At 40.2% G+C, this 17,104-nt stretch overlaps 1 protein-coding gene across 50 annotated transcripts in view; it reads left to right on the top strand.

Annotated features, from left to right (window-relative positions):
- The window catches only part of camk2b1 (calcium/calmodulin-dependent protein kinase (CaM kinase) II beta 1), a 74,033-nt gene that overhangs the window by 52,142 nt on the left and 4,787 nt on the right, over window positions 1-17,104 (top strand). For 13 of the 50 annotated variants that reach the window (XM_083526890.1, XM_083526894.1, XM_083526888.1 and 10 more), the window contains 8 exons: window positions 1,331-1,399; window positions 7,716-7,760; window positions 10,857-10,905; window positions 14,259-14,351; window positions 15,391-15,513; window positions 16,156-16,347; window positions 16,712-16,787; window positions 16,926-17,020. In XM_083526890.1, coding sequence (XP_083383016.1) covers window positions 1,331-1,399; window positions 7,716-7,760; window positions 10,857-10,905; window positions 14,259-14,351; window positions 15,391-15,513; window positions 16,156-16,347; window positions 16,712-16,787; window positions 16,926-17,020 — 742 coding nt within the window. The remainder of the gene's footprint in view (window positions 1-1,330; window positions 1,400-7,715; window positions 7,761-10,856; window positions 10,906-14,258; window positions 14,352-15,390; window positions 15,514-16,155; window positions 16,348-16,711; window positions 16,788-16,925; window positions 17,021-17,104) is intronic. The other 37 variants (XM_083526927.1, XM_083526926.1, XM_083526910.1 and 34 more) reach the window with 8 other exon arrangements.

Here is a 17,104-nt window from a genome sequence, read left to right as displayed (position 1 = left end):
TATATATATAAATAAATCAAATTTGGACTCATCTGTCCAACTTTCTTCCAGTCATTCATTTGTCTAGTTCATGTGCAGTTTTGCTGATATATAAAACCATGCAAATGATTCACCACATTGATGAAAAAAAAAGTCTAAAAGCGGTCAATTCCAGGCATTACATGGTCTGCTATGGAGCAAATCCATACAGCAAAACCAAACAAACAACTATTACAGAAACCTTTTTCAGGCGGATTTGATATATATATATATATAAATATATATATATTTATTTATTTATTTTATTATTTTTTTCAAGTGTTCAAATGTTTTCACAGAAAAAAGATTTTCTTCACATTTCTGTTTGTTACTTTGCAAAAAAAAAAAAAAAGCTTAACTTTTGAGTGTTAAACAAAAAAACAAACAACATCTTGTTTCAGTAAATGCCATGTCATTACCATTCAAAATGTGGATCCTGATTTATTGATTTATTTTCATATTGTATGAAATTGCAAATTGTAAACTAAAACTGGTTTCAGATTTATGATATGGAGCTTGGTGCCATTTATTTTATTTTCCCTTTTTTTTTTTCTTTCTATCCAGCAGACTTTTGTCTGTGGTGGTATAAATTTAGCGTGTCCTTGCTCAGTGTCTAGTTGTGTATGTGTGAGCTTGTCATCTTCGCTTTACTGCTTCTTTCTTTGCTTTGTCCAGCTGCTTTATATGTCTAATACATACTCCTAATCCCCAGGAAGGCTTTTTGTAAGACAGTATGTGCTTGTTACTGGTGTTGAGTTGACGGTGCATTGTTGGAGCATCTGTTTATATGTTTGTGTAGGTGTGTAATTAGTATCTGTCTTCCCCCCCTGATGATGACTGTTTTTCAGGAAAAGGATACTGTGAGGGACAGGGAGAGTTAGTTATGAATAGAGAAAAGGTAGAAGTAAGACAAGTTTAGGCAAGTAACAAGTTTTATTCGAGCCTGAATAAACACATCAGTGTAGTTAATTCTGTACATGTTGTGCGTAAATGCCCTAATGGAATCGATCTATGATGTAGAATTAGCAAGAAATGCGTTTTCTGATGAGCATGCTGTTTATACTAACCTCTCTTTCCCTCATCTAAATGCCCCTGAAGAACTTTATCGCACGTCAAAACGGTCCTTTGACTTGCACATATTTACAGTCGTTACAGGTTTTAATACACACGTACACCGAATGATTGTGAGTGTGTGTGTGTGTGTGTGTGTTTGTTCGAGTGTGCGAGTGTGAAATGCACGCTGATCTTTTCTTCCATCACTTCTAAACCTGAATCCTCTTTAACCCTGTGTGTATTGTGTTTCCCTGCACAGCCCCAGAGCAACAGCACCAAAAACAGCATAGTCACGAGCCCCAAAGGAAACCTTCCCTCTCCTGCACTGGTATTTACCTCTCTCTAATCCTTCCTTTCTCTCTCACTCTTCCTTTACCCCTCTTGCTTTTATTTATTTATTTTTATTTTTTTATTTCTCTCAGTTCTTTTTTTTTTTTTGTCCTGCTTGTGAGTTTTGTGTGGATGTGTCCGTATCCTTTGCTTTGTTAGCCTTGTTTTCAGTCCCACTCATTTTCGGCTGGTGAGCTCTTTTTCTGCCAGTTTTTAGTCGAATAAGCTAAAAATATGTTTCCCATTTTTATACATATATATTGATTCTGGCATTTTGTCTTTATTAGGTTTGGGGGGAGTTATGGTTTGAAATTTGCACTTTGACAGAGAGATTTCATGGGTTATTTAGTCATCATTAAAAATGGTGTGCTCTGTGCGTTTGGTCACAGTTGCAGCAGTAACAGTCGAAGTAGCAACGTAACGTGTTTAAAACAGTCGCTGATTATGCAAAGGGCCATGTTTGCGAAATCCTACATTTCCATTTGCAGAACGTCACAGATCAAGAGATTTGAATTATCAAAGCAACAAACTGGTAGACCAGCAGTACCCAGACTTTCTTTCTGTGAGGGCCACTTTAATGGGGGGGGCCGGTACTGTATTGTCTGTAACAAACAATTACATGGGCGGAAGTGACTACCCGTATTTTTGTGGAGATTTCAAATGTATTTATTATGACCCCTAAGGCTAGAGTAGTTATTTTGTTATGCACCATACAGAAAAATAAGCTTTACTTTTTAAAGAACTTTTTTTTTTTCACATTCATTGCTCTTAAAATCTAAAGATTTGCTTACTTATGCATATGATTGGTGGGTGAATCTAACAGATAATTAGGCTTTTAATGTTAATAACCAGAGGTCAACCGATACCAATAACTGTTGGATCGTACTTGCCGATAAATGATTAATCAGCCTACAGTTTTTAAAAAGGATACTGGATAAAAAACAAACATAACACTAGATGTAAAATAGTACTGAACTTTATTACAAGAATAAAAAACCAGTGCTGAATCATAAAAAACGTATTCATTCAAAAATAGAATTATATAATGAATAAATTATAGATAATAAATGTAACATGGCGCGCTCTGTGCAACACGCAGTCTGTCATGTAAAAACAAACAGCACGTCAGTGATTCGCCTTTAGCGGCTGCTCTCATTATGACAGCGGACCAGAATAGTTTTTTTATTTTGTTTAGTTTCAAAGACAACCTTCATTTTTAAATACACATATGAGTAAAACATATATTTACAATTACATTTTCAAACTATGTCCCTGACATTGTCCAGAGGGCCGTTCCAAATGTTGGGGTCGTAACTTTGGGGACCTCATTAGTATGCAGTCCAAAAAAAAAGAGAGGTACACAAGTGTGAGGTAAAATCAAAATGTCCTACCTGGACACTGAAAATGTTTAGAGAAAGAGAAAAAAAAAAAAAAATGAATGAGTCTAATCAGGAGATGGACTTCTAGAAACTGGTAGAACTTTATATATCTGTCTTCATTCCATAGATAGTGCTCTTTGCCTTATTCCTCATCCTCAAAACATTGTAATGCATCGAAATATTGAGGAAATGTGCTAAGTCTGGTATAATCAACCGGTAGAGAGGCAGCTGGATGCCCAATATGTTTGCAGTAATGAACGTGTAATGGGCCGCTACAGTGACTGACCCAGGTGGCCTGGATTAATGCAGAGTATGTTTCCGGGTGATCTCAGAACCGTCAGCGAGTAATCTCACACACACAAAGACACACGCATACACACGGGCGTGCACACTGCTGCAAAGCCTTGGAAGACTCATGCTTAAGTCTCAGGGAGTGAAGTCTGCTTGGAAGAATGACCAGCACTCAGACTTCCACCATGACACGTGGTGCAGTATGTCAGCATATTTTTAGGATCTCTCATAGTTGCCCTTTAATGCTCTGTGTGTGTGATATGTTGTCGGGTCATGGAAATAGCAAACTTTTGGAAGAGTTTCACTTATGGTCAGTAGATCTGACTCATTCTGATATGTGTAGATATACTAAATCGAAGCCATTGACGAAGTGAGTACAAAATTACATTTTTTTATTTAAAAAAGAAACAAAAGCCTAATAGACAAATTGATTAAAACGAATTATCCGTGTCTGTAGCATGGGTCAGAACACAGGTAGACAATGCTAAACTGGGAAATCAGCTTCTTCCATTAGGGGTCACCACAGTCGAACACACTTTGTCCTCTACATCTGCCTCTTTCAAATCAAATACCTGCATGTCTTCCCTCACCACATCCACAAACCTCCTCCTTGGTCTTTCTCTTTTCCTCCTTCCTGTTGGCTCCAACTTCAGCATTCTTCTACTGATATACCCCATGTCCCTCCTCTGCACGTATTCAAACCATCTCAATCTCGCCTCCCTCACTTTGTCCCTCTAATAAACTCATTTCTAATCCTGTACATTGTTGTCACTCCCAATGAAAATTTCAACATCTTCAGCTCTGCTACCTCCAGCTCCACCTCCTGTCTTTTACTCAAACATGAGGATAAAAAACAGGTTTGGAAATGGTACTCAACAAAGAGTTTTCACACTGAAGAACAGAAACATCAAGGTGTATTGTGCAATGTGCTTTTAACAAATTAAAAGCACATGGCATCAATTCGGAAAAACATTGCAGAGGCAGTGCTCATCCCACTCAGAAACATGTCGCAGGCTGACTGGTGGAATTTGTGACTTGTGCGGTTTCTCATATATATATAGATATATATGCAGTATCTCACAAAAGTGAGTGCACCCCTCACATTTCAGCAACCATTTTAGTAGTTTTTCCGAGGGACAATACTGGAAATAAAACTTGGCTATGTTTTAGAGTAGTCAATGTGCAGCTTGTGTAGCAGTACAGATTTACTGTCCTCTGAAAATAAATCAATATACAGCCATTTTTGTCTAAATAACCGGCAACAAATTGAGTACACACTAAGTGAACATGTCAAGACTGTGTCCAAAGTGTCCATATTTTGTGAGAGCACCATTGTTATGTAGCACTGCCTTAATCCTCCTGGGCATGGAATTCACCAGAGCTGCACAGGTTGTTGCTGGGATCCTCTTCCACTCCTCCAAAATGACATAATGGACCTGTTGGATGTTAGACACATGGTGCTTCTCCATCTTTCCCTTGAGGATTCCCACAGGTGCTCAATAGGGGTCAGGCCTGGAGATAAACTAAATTGGTTGCTGAAATATGAGGTGTACCCACTTTTGTGAGATACTGTATTTTATGCCTTTTTATTTAAGTAAAAGTTACCTTTAGTGAGTATCTGTTATATAGAAAAAGTACTGGGACACTTGGCTTTTCCAGTCGTATGTGGTTCATCCTCCAAAATGTTACCACAAATTTGGAGGCACACAGTTGGATGTCTTTGGCTGTGGTAGCAATACATTTTCCCTTCACTTGGACTAGAACAAACCTGTTCAAGCATTACAACGCCCCTGAGCATATACATATCTACGAATGGTGGGGGTCCACAAACTTCTTTCCATATAGTGTAACTAGTTAATCGTGTATTCAACCAACTAGCTTCACATAGCTGCATATAAGCTTTATCAGTAATCGGATGTCTTTTATGTAGAAAATAAAGCACGCCAGGGTGTGAAACAGCCCAACAAGAAGCATGATTAAAGCTGGCACCAATAAACCTTCTGATGTTACAGAGAATTCAGCAAGTCATTCATCCTGAACACTTTCCCATGCTGACTCTGGAGTCTTCTTTCTCAAATATGCACATAAAAACAAATTAGATAATAATTAACAATAGCAATTATGTTTTTTTTTTTTTTTTTGGGTGGGGGGGTTTGTTTGTTTGTTTTATCCCAGTCTGAATATGTTGAGCTGTTAGAAGTCCACCATGTACAGTGCATCCGGAAAATATTCACAGCGGTTCACTTTTTCCACATTTTATTTATTTTTTTTATTTGTAAAATGGAATAAATTCATTATTAAATTCTAAAAAACAATGCCCTTTAATGACATTTGTTTGTTTGAAATCTTTGCAAATTTAATAAAATCCAACCAGGAAAAAATAAACATCACAATTATTCAAAGCCTTTGCTTAATAGTTTGTTGAAGCACCTCTGGCACTAATTACAACCTCAAGGTTTTTTGAGTGATGAAAACAAGCTCGGCACACCTATTTTTGGGCAGTTTCTCCCGTTCTTCTTTGCAGAACCTCTCATCAGTCCATCAGGTTGGATGGGGAGCGTCGGTGCACAGTCATTTTCAGATCTCTCCAGAGATGTTCAATGAGGTTCAAATCTGGGCTCTCGCTTGACCATTAAAATACATTCATAGAGTCGTCCTGTAGCCACTTCTTTGTTATCTTGGCTGTGTGCTTTGGGTCGTTGTCCTGTTGGAAGCTGAACCGTTGCCCCAGTCTGAAGTGCAGAGCTCTAAAGCAGGTTTTCATCAAGGATGTCTCTGTACGTTGCTGCATTCATCTTTCTCGATCCTGACTAGTCTCCCAGTTCCTGCTGAAAACATCCCCACAGCATGATGCTGCCACCACCATGCTTCACTGTAGGGATGGTATTGGCCAGGTGATGATTCTCTTGGTCTAAGAGTCCTTCAGGTGCCTTTTGGTAAACTCAAGTGGGCTGTCATGTGACTTTTACTGAGGAGTGGCTTGAATCAGGACCACACAGGCCTGATTGATGGTATGCTGCAGAGATGGTTGCTCTTCTGGAAGGTTCTCCTCTCTCCACAGAAAAACACTGGAGCTCTTTTAGAGTGACCATCGGGTTCTTGGTCACCTCCCTGACTAAGGCTCTTCTCCTCTGTTCGCTCAGTTTGGCCTGCCAGCTCCGCTCTAGGAAGAGTCCGGGTGGTTTCAAACATCTTTGATTTACGGATGATGAAGGGCACTGTGCTTATTGAGACCCTTCCCTAGATTTTGTCTACAGACAATTCTTTACACTTCATGGCTTGGTTAATGCTCTGACGCACTGCTAAATGTGGGACCTCATATATAGACGTGTGTGCTTTTCAAATCATGTCCAATCAACTGAATTTACTACAGGTGGACTCCTATCCAAGTTGTGCGAGTGTCTTGACAAAGGCTGTGAATGTGATTTATGTATGTGATTTTTTTATTATTTAATATTATTATTATTTTTATAAATTTGCAAAGATTTTAAACAAACTTTTTTCGTGTTGTCATTATTGGGTTATTGTCTGTAGAAATTTGTGAGAAATAATAAGTTTAATCCATTTTGGAATAAGGCTGTAACATAAAATGTGGAAAAGGGGGAACCCTGTGATTTATATTACAGCTGGAGTGTCAGAGCTCCTTTTATAGAAAACGATTAAACTGTTTTTGACCCAATCAGGTTTGGGAATTTGATAGAGCAGAATTATCAAGTATTGTAGTATTAAGGGTTACTTGCTATACTACTAGTCACTGTTTGAGACTTCAAACCAGAAGAAGACACGAGGTGATGTCAGAGGGCGAGAGGTCAAAGCTACTGGATGCCAGCAGGCTGAGGAAATGAATGGACTGTATGGACAGATGTAGTGCTGCCTGGCAAATAATAAGACAGCGGCTCCTACTTTTTTGGCCTGCCATTTTCTGTTCAGGACATTAGTGATGCCTCATTGCAACATAAAGAGCTGATATTTTTTAAAACCATTTTGCAGATGTGATTTCAGACATGCTGCAGAATGTATAGTGTTTGTTAATTGTTTATTTTTAGCCATGCTTCCCTCCCCCTCCCCTCAACTCCACCCCACAGGTATTACTGCTGGCGGTTGCTAATAGCGACAGTTCTTATGCCAATGACAACATCATAACGCAGAAGGCAACTAATTGCTGATTGGTCACTCGAGAAATGTTACTTCCTGGGGGTTGGTGAGGGAGAAGACGATCTCTCCAAAGAAAACTGTAAAGGATCTGATTAAAGGGAAGCCAACCCGCTCGTGGGCTGCCCTTTCTGCAGTGGCAGGGGTAATAAATCTCTAATATAATCAAATCCAGTGTCTGAAGTCGCAGGACTGGAGATCATTTTGAAGCTGATCTTATTAAATCTGTATTAGAGTTGCAACAGTTACTTGGACGCGCAAAAAGCTTGACAATCGGTCCTTTGTTAGAATGTGTGTTTTATTCCCTTTTTTTTTTGGGACTGACAATGTTCAACACCCATCCACCCCCACAGAAGTTCACTTCTTTTTTTCTTTTTTCCCAGCTGCAGTTTGAGCATTTCACTTTCTTTCCTTTGTTATCGTCTTTGTCATTCTTCCACCCTGTTATTTTACATCTCTTATCTGTTCTTTTCCTCCTTTCTGTGTCTTTAGGAAGCTCAGACCACTGTTATACATAATCCATTGGATGGGATTAAGGTATCACCACCTCAAAAAGCTTCCCCCCCTTACACTCTCCTTTTTTTCATTCAAGCATCCTTTTTTATCTGAGCATTTTGGGATTTCTCTAAAAAAAAGATGCTGCATTTAAAGTGAGCAGTAGTTCAAATAGTGTGATATTGTTTAATAATATTATCTACGTGTTTTTCATCTTGCGGGAAAATCCTTGCATGCCTGTTAGAGCCTATTATTATCATCGTGGTTGCTCAGTATGTATAAGCATGTATGTTGGCGAGAGGCTCTCGAATTTCTATGCACACAGAAGAGTCTTGACTGTGCATAAGGTGTGTGAAATACGATCAACAGTTGTCAGGGATAAGTATCATGGCGTCTCCTCGCCGAGTGTCTGCATTCAAATCTAGTACAGCGGCCACCTGCTGGTGAGGTTCGGAAGTGCACCCTTTCACCCTGCATTGCGACTTTAAATGTGACATTCCCAACAAGCTGTTTTCTTTATTTTTCAACTTTAATGACATTAAAAGACTTAAATAGATATAAGACCCAGAACATTTGAATTCAGCTGTTGAAAATCTTTTGTAACCATTGTGATGAGGACACAATGTTAAGAGAATACAAATGCTGAAGATGCAGACTGGCCTCTATAGATCCACACAACCGATCAGCTCATCCAGCAACAGGTCAATTTGATTTAATCAATACAATGCATCTATCATCTAATAATCAGCATTCACTTATCATTAAACAAGTTCATGTGTAGCTGCACAAAGCCCAATTCACCAATTTTCACAGTATAGAGCATTCTTTGTGGCAGCCAAAATCAGATTTCCGGCCTTATTCTATTTGAGCATGAAGGATTTTATGCAGTCGTATTTTGTATTTTTATTTTTATTTTTTTGGGTTCATGCCAAAACAGAGGTTTCCGAACAGACTCTCAGACAGACAATTAAATTTGCGCCGAATAGAATTTGGGGGTCTTTTTTTTTTTTTCTTTCCTCATTCAGTGCGCCATGATTTTTAACGTTAGAAAAACGATAAGGAGAAAAAAAAAAAAAAAGTTATAGCATAGAGGCAGGTTGAGTGAGGAGAAGATTGGGGCTTAAACAACTTTCACGTTCCGCTGTTTAGTAGTTTAGACCCCTATCTAGAACAACCGGAGCAAAACTTCCATGTTGTCAGTTAATTAACAGGCTAATTAGATGAATTAGATTTGTTCTGCTGTACAAACACACGTTCTTTGTATCTGCAAATATTGAGCACACAACATAGCTGCAAATAATGTCACTTGCATTTCCGAAGCTTTTTAATTGAATCTCTATTAAATTACTATTGGTTGCTAACATTGTTTTTTTGGCAATAGACACCCGAGGCCTGTCTGTGATTGACTGTTCTGGTCACTCCATGCTCTTTTAGAGAGGTGTGTAGATTAAAGGGAAAGAAGAGAGGCAGTTTCAGGATTATCTAATCGCACCGTCCCAGATACTGAAGGCTCAGCTGCCCTATTTACAGCAGCTTCGAGTGAGGTGTCCTTGATGATCACTGCAGCTCGCCCACGACAGAAGCTCCTTTCTTGTCCTCTCAGCCGACCTCCACCTCATCTCTGCTCTCCTGACTTCAATATGTTATCGCTTCCTTCTCTTTTTTCTAATTTTTGTATTTATTTTAAAAATGTTTGCCCCTTTTCCTCGCTCTCACTTCTCATTTAATGATTTGCTGAGGGAAGCTGAAAGGAGGCCAATGAGTAGTTTAAGCTGCATCATTTTTGCTTCTCAAAATGTTCCGTCGAACTGCTGCTGAACCGCATGCTCGTCCTAATTCGATACCACCAAGTTCAAAACATTGAGTTGAAGTTCGATTTCGCATTGTGCAGTTGAGCGAAAAGTCAAATATTTGACGTTAAGTGAAAAAGTAAAGGTTTCCCACGTGGAAACACTTATAAAGTACAGATACGTGGAAATAAACAACTTAAATACAGTAACAAATTACATTTACCACCGGCGAAATCACCCAGAGCAAATGTGCAGTCAGGCTGAATATCTTTCTTAAAAGTGAGATTTACTAGATTTTAAACGGTCACCACCAGTAAATGGCTATTACTGAAATGTGCAGTGTTTTCAGTCCAAGATCACAGCATAAAGCCACAGTTCCTGCTGCAGACACTGCACAAGCACAACAAGCAGCATTCGAGAGTTTCTTCGATTTTATGCGAACGAGGTCCGATGTGCGAAAAAAAAAAGCGAATGCTAGAGATACCGTGCCGCGGGTTTCATCACTTGAAACGTCTCACAGTTTTAGTTGGTTTCAGTTTTTATTCGGCCACTCAGAAATAGCGAAGAAGATCTACGTATAATACAGATGTACGGTTTCTATTTTAAAGGGTCAACACGTTGATATGTTCCACACACAGTGCGGATCTCTACATGCCCATGAGAGGAATTTTAAGTGGCAAGAGCTGTTTGTTAATTAGCATACTTTAATTATCTGCTAAATATTTGATGCAATTATTCAGTCAGCTAATCATGTGGCAGTAGGGAATACAGCTTGATGTTCACACAGACCCAATGTGGTCTTTTGCTGCTGTTACACATCACACTGAGGTCAAGTGCACCATGTTGTGCACGATGATCAGATGCTTTTCAACTCACCACGGGTGTAAAGCAGTGGTCATTTGGCTGTAATCGTCAAATCCGGTCATTTCTCTCCCGTCCCCTCGCTCACGAAGGAAGTTTTTCCGAACCTTTGTTTCAATGCATTTAGGTCAGTTGTTGGTCACTCGTGGCTTCACTCTTTATAAGCCGACGTGAAAATATAGCATTGCGCCTCCAGAGTCATATTCTCTGTGGAGTGTGTAATGTGCTTCTTTAATCTCCGTGTGTGTTTTGTGTGGATATTTAACAAGCATGTTGCAACTGTTCTAATGAAGTTTGCCATGCATCACTAGACACTTAATTGTATGAGATCCTAGGAGCTTTGTTCTTGAGATGTTAATTTGGGATACACGTGTTTTGCTGTTTTAATGCACGGGGGATTATGTCACCCTCCCACCTTGCCGAAACGAATGCCTGAGTTTATTTATTATTTTAACAGGTTTTTCTTTTATTTATCTTTTTGCCCCAGGAATCGACTGACAGCAGCAATGCCACAGTGGAGGATGAAGACATGAAAGGTGAGATTAGGAAGGAGCTTGGAAAGGAACACTTCTATACTTAACACACTATACTTAACGGGAAACGCAGACTGTGTGTGTGTGTGTGTGTGTGTGTGTGTGTGTGTGTGTGTGTGTGTGTGTGTGTGGTAATAAGCCACCTTTAGAATCACAAAACCCATAAAAGTTGCAAAAGAGGAGTGTGTGTGTGTGTGTGTGTGAGTGTGTGTGTGTGTGTGTGTGTGAGTGGGAGCGAGAGAGAGAGAGAGAGAGAGAGAGAGAGAGATTTAAGGATATACGCCCCATGATGGAATTAGTGTGGATAAGATTTTGTCTTGTCAGGAGCAGCGGCGGTTCTGTTGAAGCGCTGTGTGAATGCTGATAGTCATAAAGATGATAAGGATTTATTGTGACGATGATATTTTGTACGTTTGTTTGATAATAATGGTTGAGGTGTTTACATAATGTTCATTTCTGATTCTTTGGTGCCATGTGGTTGGACCCCAGTGATTACCTGCTTGTTGTTTTTGTCAAATATATTGTTTTAAATCCTAGTCAATGTACAGCTTGTGTAGCAGTACAGATTTACTATCCTCTGAAAATAACTCAATATACAGTCATTATTGTCTAAATAACTGGCAAAAAAGTGAGTACACACTAAGTGAACATGGAAAAGATGTGTCCAAAGTGTCAATATTTTGTGTGAGAACCATTGTTATCCAGCACTGCCTTAATCCTCCTGGGCATGGAATTCACCAGAGCTGCACAGTTTGTTGCTGGGATCATCTTCCACTCCTCCATTATGACATCAAGGAACTGTTGAAATTTAGACACATGGTGCTTCTTCACCTTCTGCTTGAGGATCCCTACAGGTGCTCAATAGTGTTCAGGTCTGGAAACACACTTGACCACTCATTCAGCTTCCTCAGCAAGCCAGTTGTCATCTTGGCGATGTGTTTGGACGTTACTATGTTGGAAATCTGTCGTTAGTCTCATCGAACCACAGGACATGGTGCCAGTAATTTATGCTCTTGGACAGGTTGTCCTGAGCAAACTGTTTGTGGGCTTTCTTGTGAGCCAGCTTCAGAAGATGCTTCCTTGTTGCAGGTACTGACAATCACCTTCCGCTTCTGCAACCTCTAAAGCAACGCTGCAGCACTCATGCATCTGTTTTTTAAAGCAGCTTCGGCACCTGACGCACAGCACGAGGACTCAACTTCTTTGATGGACTCTTGTGAGGTCTGTTCTGAGTGGAACCCGTCTTGGAAAACCTCTGAATGACCCTGACCACTGTACTGTAACTCAGTTTCAGGGTGTTGCAGATCTTCTTATGACCTCGGCATCTTTGTGAAGAAGAACAATTTTAATTCTCAAATCCTCAGAGTTCTTTGAAATGAGGTGGCATGTTGAACATCCAGTGGTCAGTGTGAGAGAATTGTACTCAAAGCACTAAATTTTAACTGCTTTAATACAAGATACACAAATTTGTATGGTCGTGTCAAGCAGACAAAAACAGAAACATGATAAATAGAACATGTGGCTTTGCACAGTTACATGACATACAGCTGTTATCACTTAGGGTGTACTCACTTTTGTTGCCAGCTGTTTAGACAATAATGGCTGTATATTGATTTATTTCAGAGGTCAGTAAATCTGTACTGCTGTACAAGCTGCACATTGACTATAAAATATATCCAGGTTTTGTTTCTATAGTATTGTCTCTTGAGAACATATACTACAATGGGTGCTGAAATGTGAGGGGTGTACTCACTTTTGTGGGATACTGTGTATGTGTATGTGTGTATATACAGTGAGGAAAATAAGTATTTGAACACCCTGCTATTTTGCAAGTTCTCCCACTTAGAAATCATGGAGGGGTCTGAAATTGTCATCGTAGGTGCATGTCCACTGTGAGAGACATAATCTAAAAAAAAAAAAATCCAGAAATCTTGAGAAAGTCAATGTTAATATTTGGTACAGTAGCCTTTGTTTGCAATTACAGAGGTCAAACGTTTCCTGTAGTTTTTCACCAGGTTTGCACACACTGCAGGAGGGATTTTAGACCCACTTCTCCACACAGATCTTCTCTAGATCAGTCAGGTTTCTGGCCTGTTGCTGAGAAACACGGAGTTTGAGCTCCCTCCAAAAAGATTCTCTATTGGGTTTAGGTCTGGAGACTGGCTAGGCCACGCCAGAACCTTAATATGCTTCTTACAGAGCCACTCCTTGCTTATCCTGGCTGTGTGCTTCGGGTCATTGTCATGTTGGAAGACCCAGCCTCGACCCATCTTTAAGGCTCTAACTGAGGGAAGGAGGTTGTTCCCCAAAATCTCGCAATACATGGCCCCGGTCATCCTCTCCTTAATACAGTGCAGTCGCCCTGACCCATGTGCAGAAAAACACCCCCAAAGCATGATGCTACCACCCCCATGCTTCACAGTAGGGATGGTGTTCTTGGGATGGTACTTATCATTCTTCTTCCTCCAAACACGTTTAGTGGAATTATGACCGAAAAGTTCTATTTTGGTCTCATCTGACCACATGACTTTCTCCCATGACTCCTCTGGATCATCCAAATAGTCATTGACAAACTTAAGACGTGCCTGGACATGTGCTGGTTTAAGCAGGGGAACCTTCTGTGCCATGCATGATTTCGAACCATGACGTCTTAGTGTATTACCAACAGTAACCTTGGAAACGGTGGTCCCAGCTCTTTTCAGGTCATTGACCAGCTCCTCCTGTGTAGTTCTGGGCTGATTTCTCACCTTCCTTAGGATCATTGAGACCCCACGAGCTGAGATCTTGCATGGAGCCCCAGTCTGAGGGAGATTGACAGTCATGTTTAGCTTCTTCCATTTTCTAATGATTGCTCCAACAGTGGACCTTTTTTCACCAAGCTGCTTGGCAATTTCCCCGTAGCCCTTTGCAGCCTTGTGGAGGTGTACAATTTTGTCTCTAGTGTCTTTGGACAGCTCTTTGGTCTTGGCCATGTTAGTAGTTCGATTCTTACTGATTGTATGGGGTGGACAGGTGTCTTTATGCAGCTAACGACCTCAAACAGGTGCATCTAATTTAGGATAATAAATGTAGTGGAGGTGAACATTTTAAAGGCAGACTAACAGGTCTTTGAGGGTCAGAATTCTAGCTGATAGACAGGTGTGCAAATACTTATTTGCAGCTGTATCATACGAATAAATAGTTTAAAAATCATATATAGTGATTTCTGGATTTTTCTTTTTAGATTATGTCTCTCACAATGTCTATGTCTCTGCACCTACGATGACAATTTCAGACCCCTCCATGATTTCTAAGTGGGAGATCTTGTAAAATAACAGGGTGTTCAAATACTTATTTTCCTCACTGTATATATACAGGAAAGAGTGTTGCTAACAGCTCAGGTCAAACCCACTCAAACCTCAGCTTCCAGCTAGACCACACAGTTCAGGGTCCTGTCCCTCCTGTCTTCTGTGAGTGATGCATTGTCTATTCTGACACTTGACTTTTGGTCTAATTCGACTCCTCCATTTCCCTTTCTAATCTGTCGCCCCATGTTTTCTGTGCCTGTGTGTGCGCCAATATTGTTTTGGTCCTACAGTTGATCACATAACGAGTTAACTTTGCCCTTAATTAGATTAATCTTTGTTTTTGTATTTAAAATAAATAATATTAATAATAAAAACAACAACCTTTGCTAAGAGACAACCCAGATAGCAGTTTAAAGTGCCATTTTTCTGACAAAAAAATTGAAAATTCAGCATGTTGTGAAGTAAATAAAGGCAGAATTTTTTTTTAAGTTTTGTTTGTTTGTTTTTGTTATTTGTTTGTTTGTTCGTTTGTTTTTTACATGCATTCAAGAGAAAAGTGTTATACCATACAAAAAATGCTTCCATTTCAATTACTATACAAAATTCCACTGGAACAACTACCGTGACTTTTTATTAGTAATCAATGTTACTATTAGTATTAGTTATCATTCACTGGTAAAAAAAAAAAAAAGACATTTTGTGACTTTGTGTTTAGATGCTTTAGATGCCTCAAGCTCCCTCTGCACTGATGTGCTTATCGTCACAACAGTTTTAGTCGCTATGTTTATTTCCCAATGGGCAGTAAAAACAATCAGAGTAGTTGAGAATTGATCATTTTCGTATCTGGTTGATCTGACGGTAACGTGCATCATAGTCTTTTTACTATAATAATGCTGGCTCAAAAAGATCATATGCCCAACCCATATCACCATCTTAAATATTTCAAAGCATGTTACAATCCAGTATAAATTGTGTACAGTGGTATTCCCCAGACAACCAGAAAGGAAGCCATTTGATCAGCACTCTGTAAGTGTGTAAGCGGTTAAATGGATGTGGCACCGGAGGGGTTTCTTGTCTGTATTTCCCTTTCCACTGCTGTGTCTGTGTCCTCTTGTATCCTCCATCCCTCACATTGACTCCTCTCTCTTTCTTTCCGATTTTTGCCTCTTTCCCCATTCCGTTTGTTTCTCGGCCCTCCCAGCTTCCACCAAGCTCTCGGACCTCCTAGGTGTGGTACGCAGGAGCTCAGGCCCTGCGGCTGATGCTGAGGGGAGCGCCAGTACCCCCTCCCCTACCCCCCAAACCCCCAACATTCCCATGCAGAGTAAGTATAAGGCTGGCGCTATACTTGCCAAATAACTATATATATGTGTGCGCACACATGGCTGCTATGCAGATGCCACTATTCGTGCATTTTTGCAAATGTGTAAGATCCCACCAGTATAAGACAAATCAGGAGCAAACAATGTTTGCTTGTTGGAATTCATGCTGACGAATCCGGCACAAATATTTAAAAGCATTGAGATTGCTGTTGCCATCATGCCTCCTCCTACGAGTGTGTACAAAATGGCTCTGCAGGTTTACCAAATTTTGACAAAATCTCAAACCAATACAGACAGACAATCAGACACCCAACCAAATACAGCAAACAATCATGAAAACAGCCGTCTTGCGTACACATACGCGTAGTTAAAATGCAGTATAACGCAGAGGTTGAAAAGACCAACTTCTATATAGAGCTAGACAGAGCTTGTCCCTCATGTTACGATTTAATGCCCATTCCATATCAACTATTAAGTTTTTAGAAAACATAACCTGGGCTCTTCTTTTTTTATTATTATTTTTATTTTTTATCATACTGCATATTGTTTCCTAGTCCATTATCATTCGTTCCATTCCTCACTTCTTCCTCTTCCATTCGATCTCTTGCTCTTGCGAACATTTGCTTCGCCGGCGAACCGCGCAGTGTCGCGTCTGACGGATCTGATGAGCAGCGTGCGCAAGAGTTCAGTCCCGCAGGCTGATGCTGATTCAGCTACACCCAGCCGACCCCACACTACCCCGAACCCTGTTCCTGCTCCAATCTCTGTTACAGTCCCATCCCAATCCTCCCCTCCTCCCCCACAGCCCTCCTCCAGCCCTCTGCCTTCACTACACTGTGAGTACTATATGTAGCGACATGCCGTCGTTTGCTGTAATGCTAACAGACTAACATGCGCTTGACCTGGTTGACTGATTTCTTGAGGATGCTGAATTCTGAGATACCAGTGATCTGTGACAATAAGAGTCTCTAATGTGTGTGACTGGGAAAAGGTGGCGTGTCGAAGCATCATGCTTGGCGTGTTGGCGTTCACAGGCGTCATGCATTAAGAAGTGAATGTTTTGAAAGGTGATTCATGACTAGCGCGTGGCTTTGTGTGTGTGCGTGCGTGCGTGCGTGTGTGTGTGTGTGTGTGTGCGTGTGAGCGGGAGGAGGAAAGAGGATGTGTTTCCTGATTCTTCTTGCCTGCTTTCTTTGACAGCACGCAAACAGGAGATCATTAAAATCACAGAGCAGCTCATTGAGGCCATAAACAATGGAGACTTTGAAGCCTATGCGTAAGTCACTAAGGATTTGTTTGTGGTTGAATGATTTTTTTTGGGGGGAAGTGCTTTTGGTGGATTGAAATAATTATTATAAATAAGTAATAATTGAAAGTTTTCTTGCTTACCTTTTTTTTGTTTTGTCTCGTCCAGTAAAATCTGCGATCCTGGTTTGACCTCATTTGAGCCTGAGGCTTTGGGAAATCTGGTGGAGGGCATGGATTTTCACAGATTCTACTTTGACAACTGTGAGTGCACCAACCATCATTATAAATACATATAATTGTATAAATCTAGTTAAACCATTTACTGGTGGGTGGGAACTGACTTTT

The sequence above is a fragment of the Silurus aristotelis genome (assembly GCF_946808225.1).
Source record: "Silurus aristotelis genome assembly, chromosome: 23".
In the NCBI taxonomy this organism is placed as follows: domain Eukaryota; kingdom Metazoa; phylum Chordata; class Actinopteri; order Siluriformes; family Siluridae; genus Silurus; species Silurus aristotelis.
The sequence above is the reverse complement of the archived record's forward strand: the minus strand, read 5'-3'. Positions and strand labels throughout refer to the sequence as shown.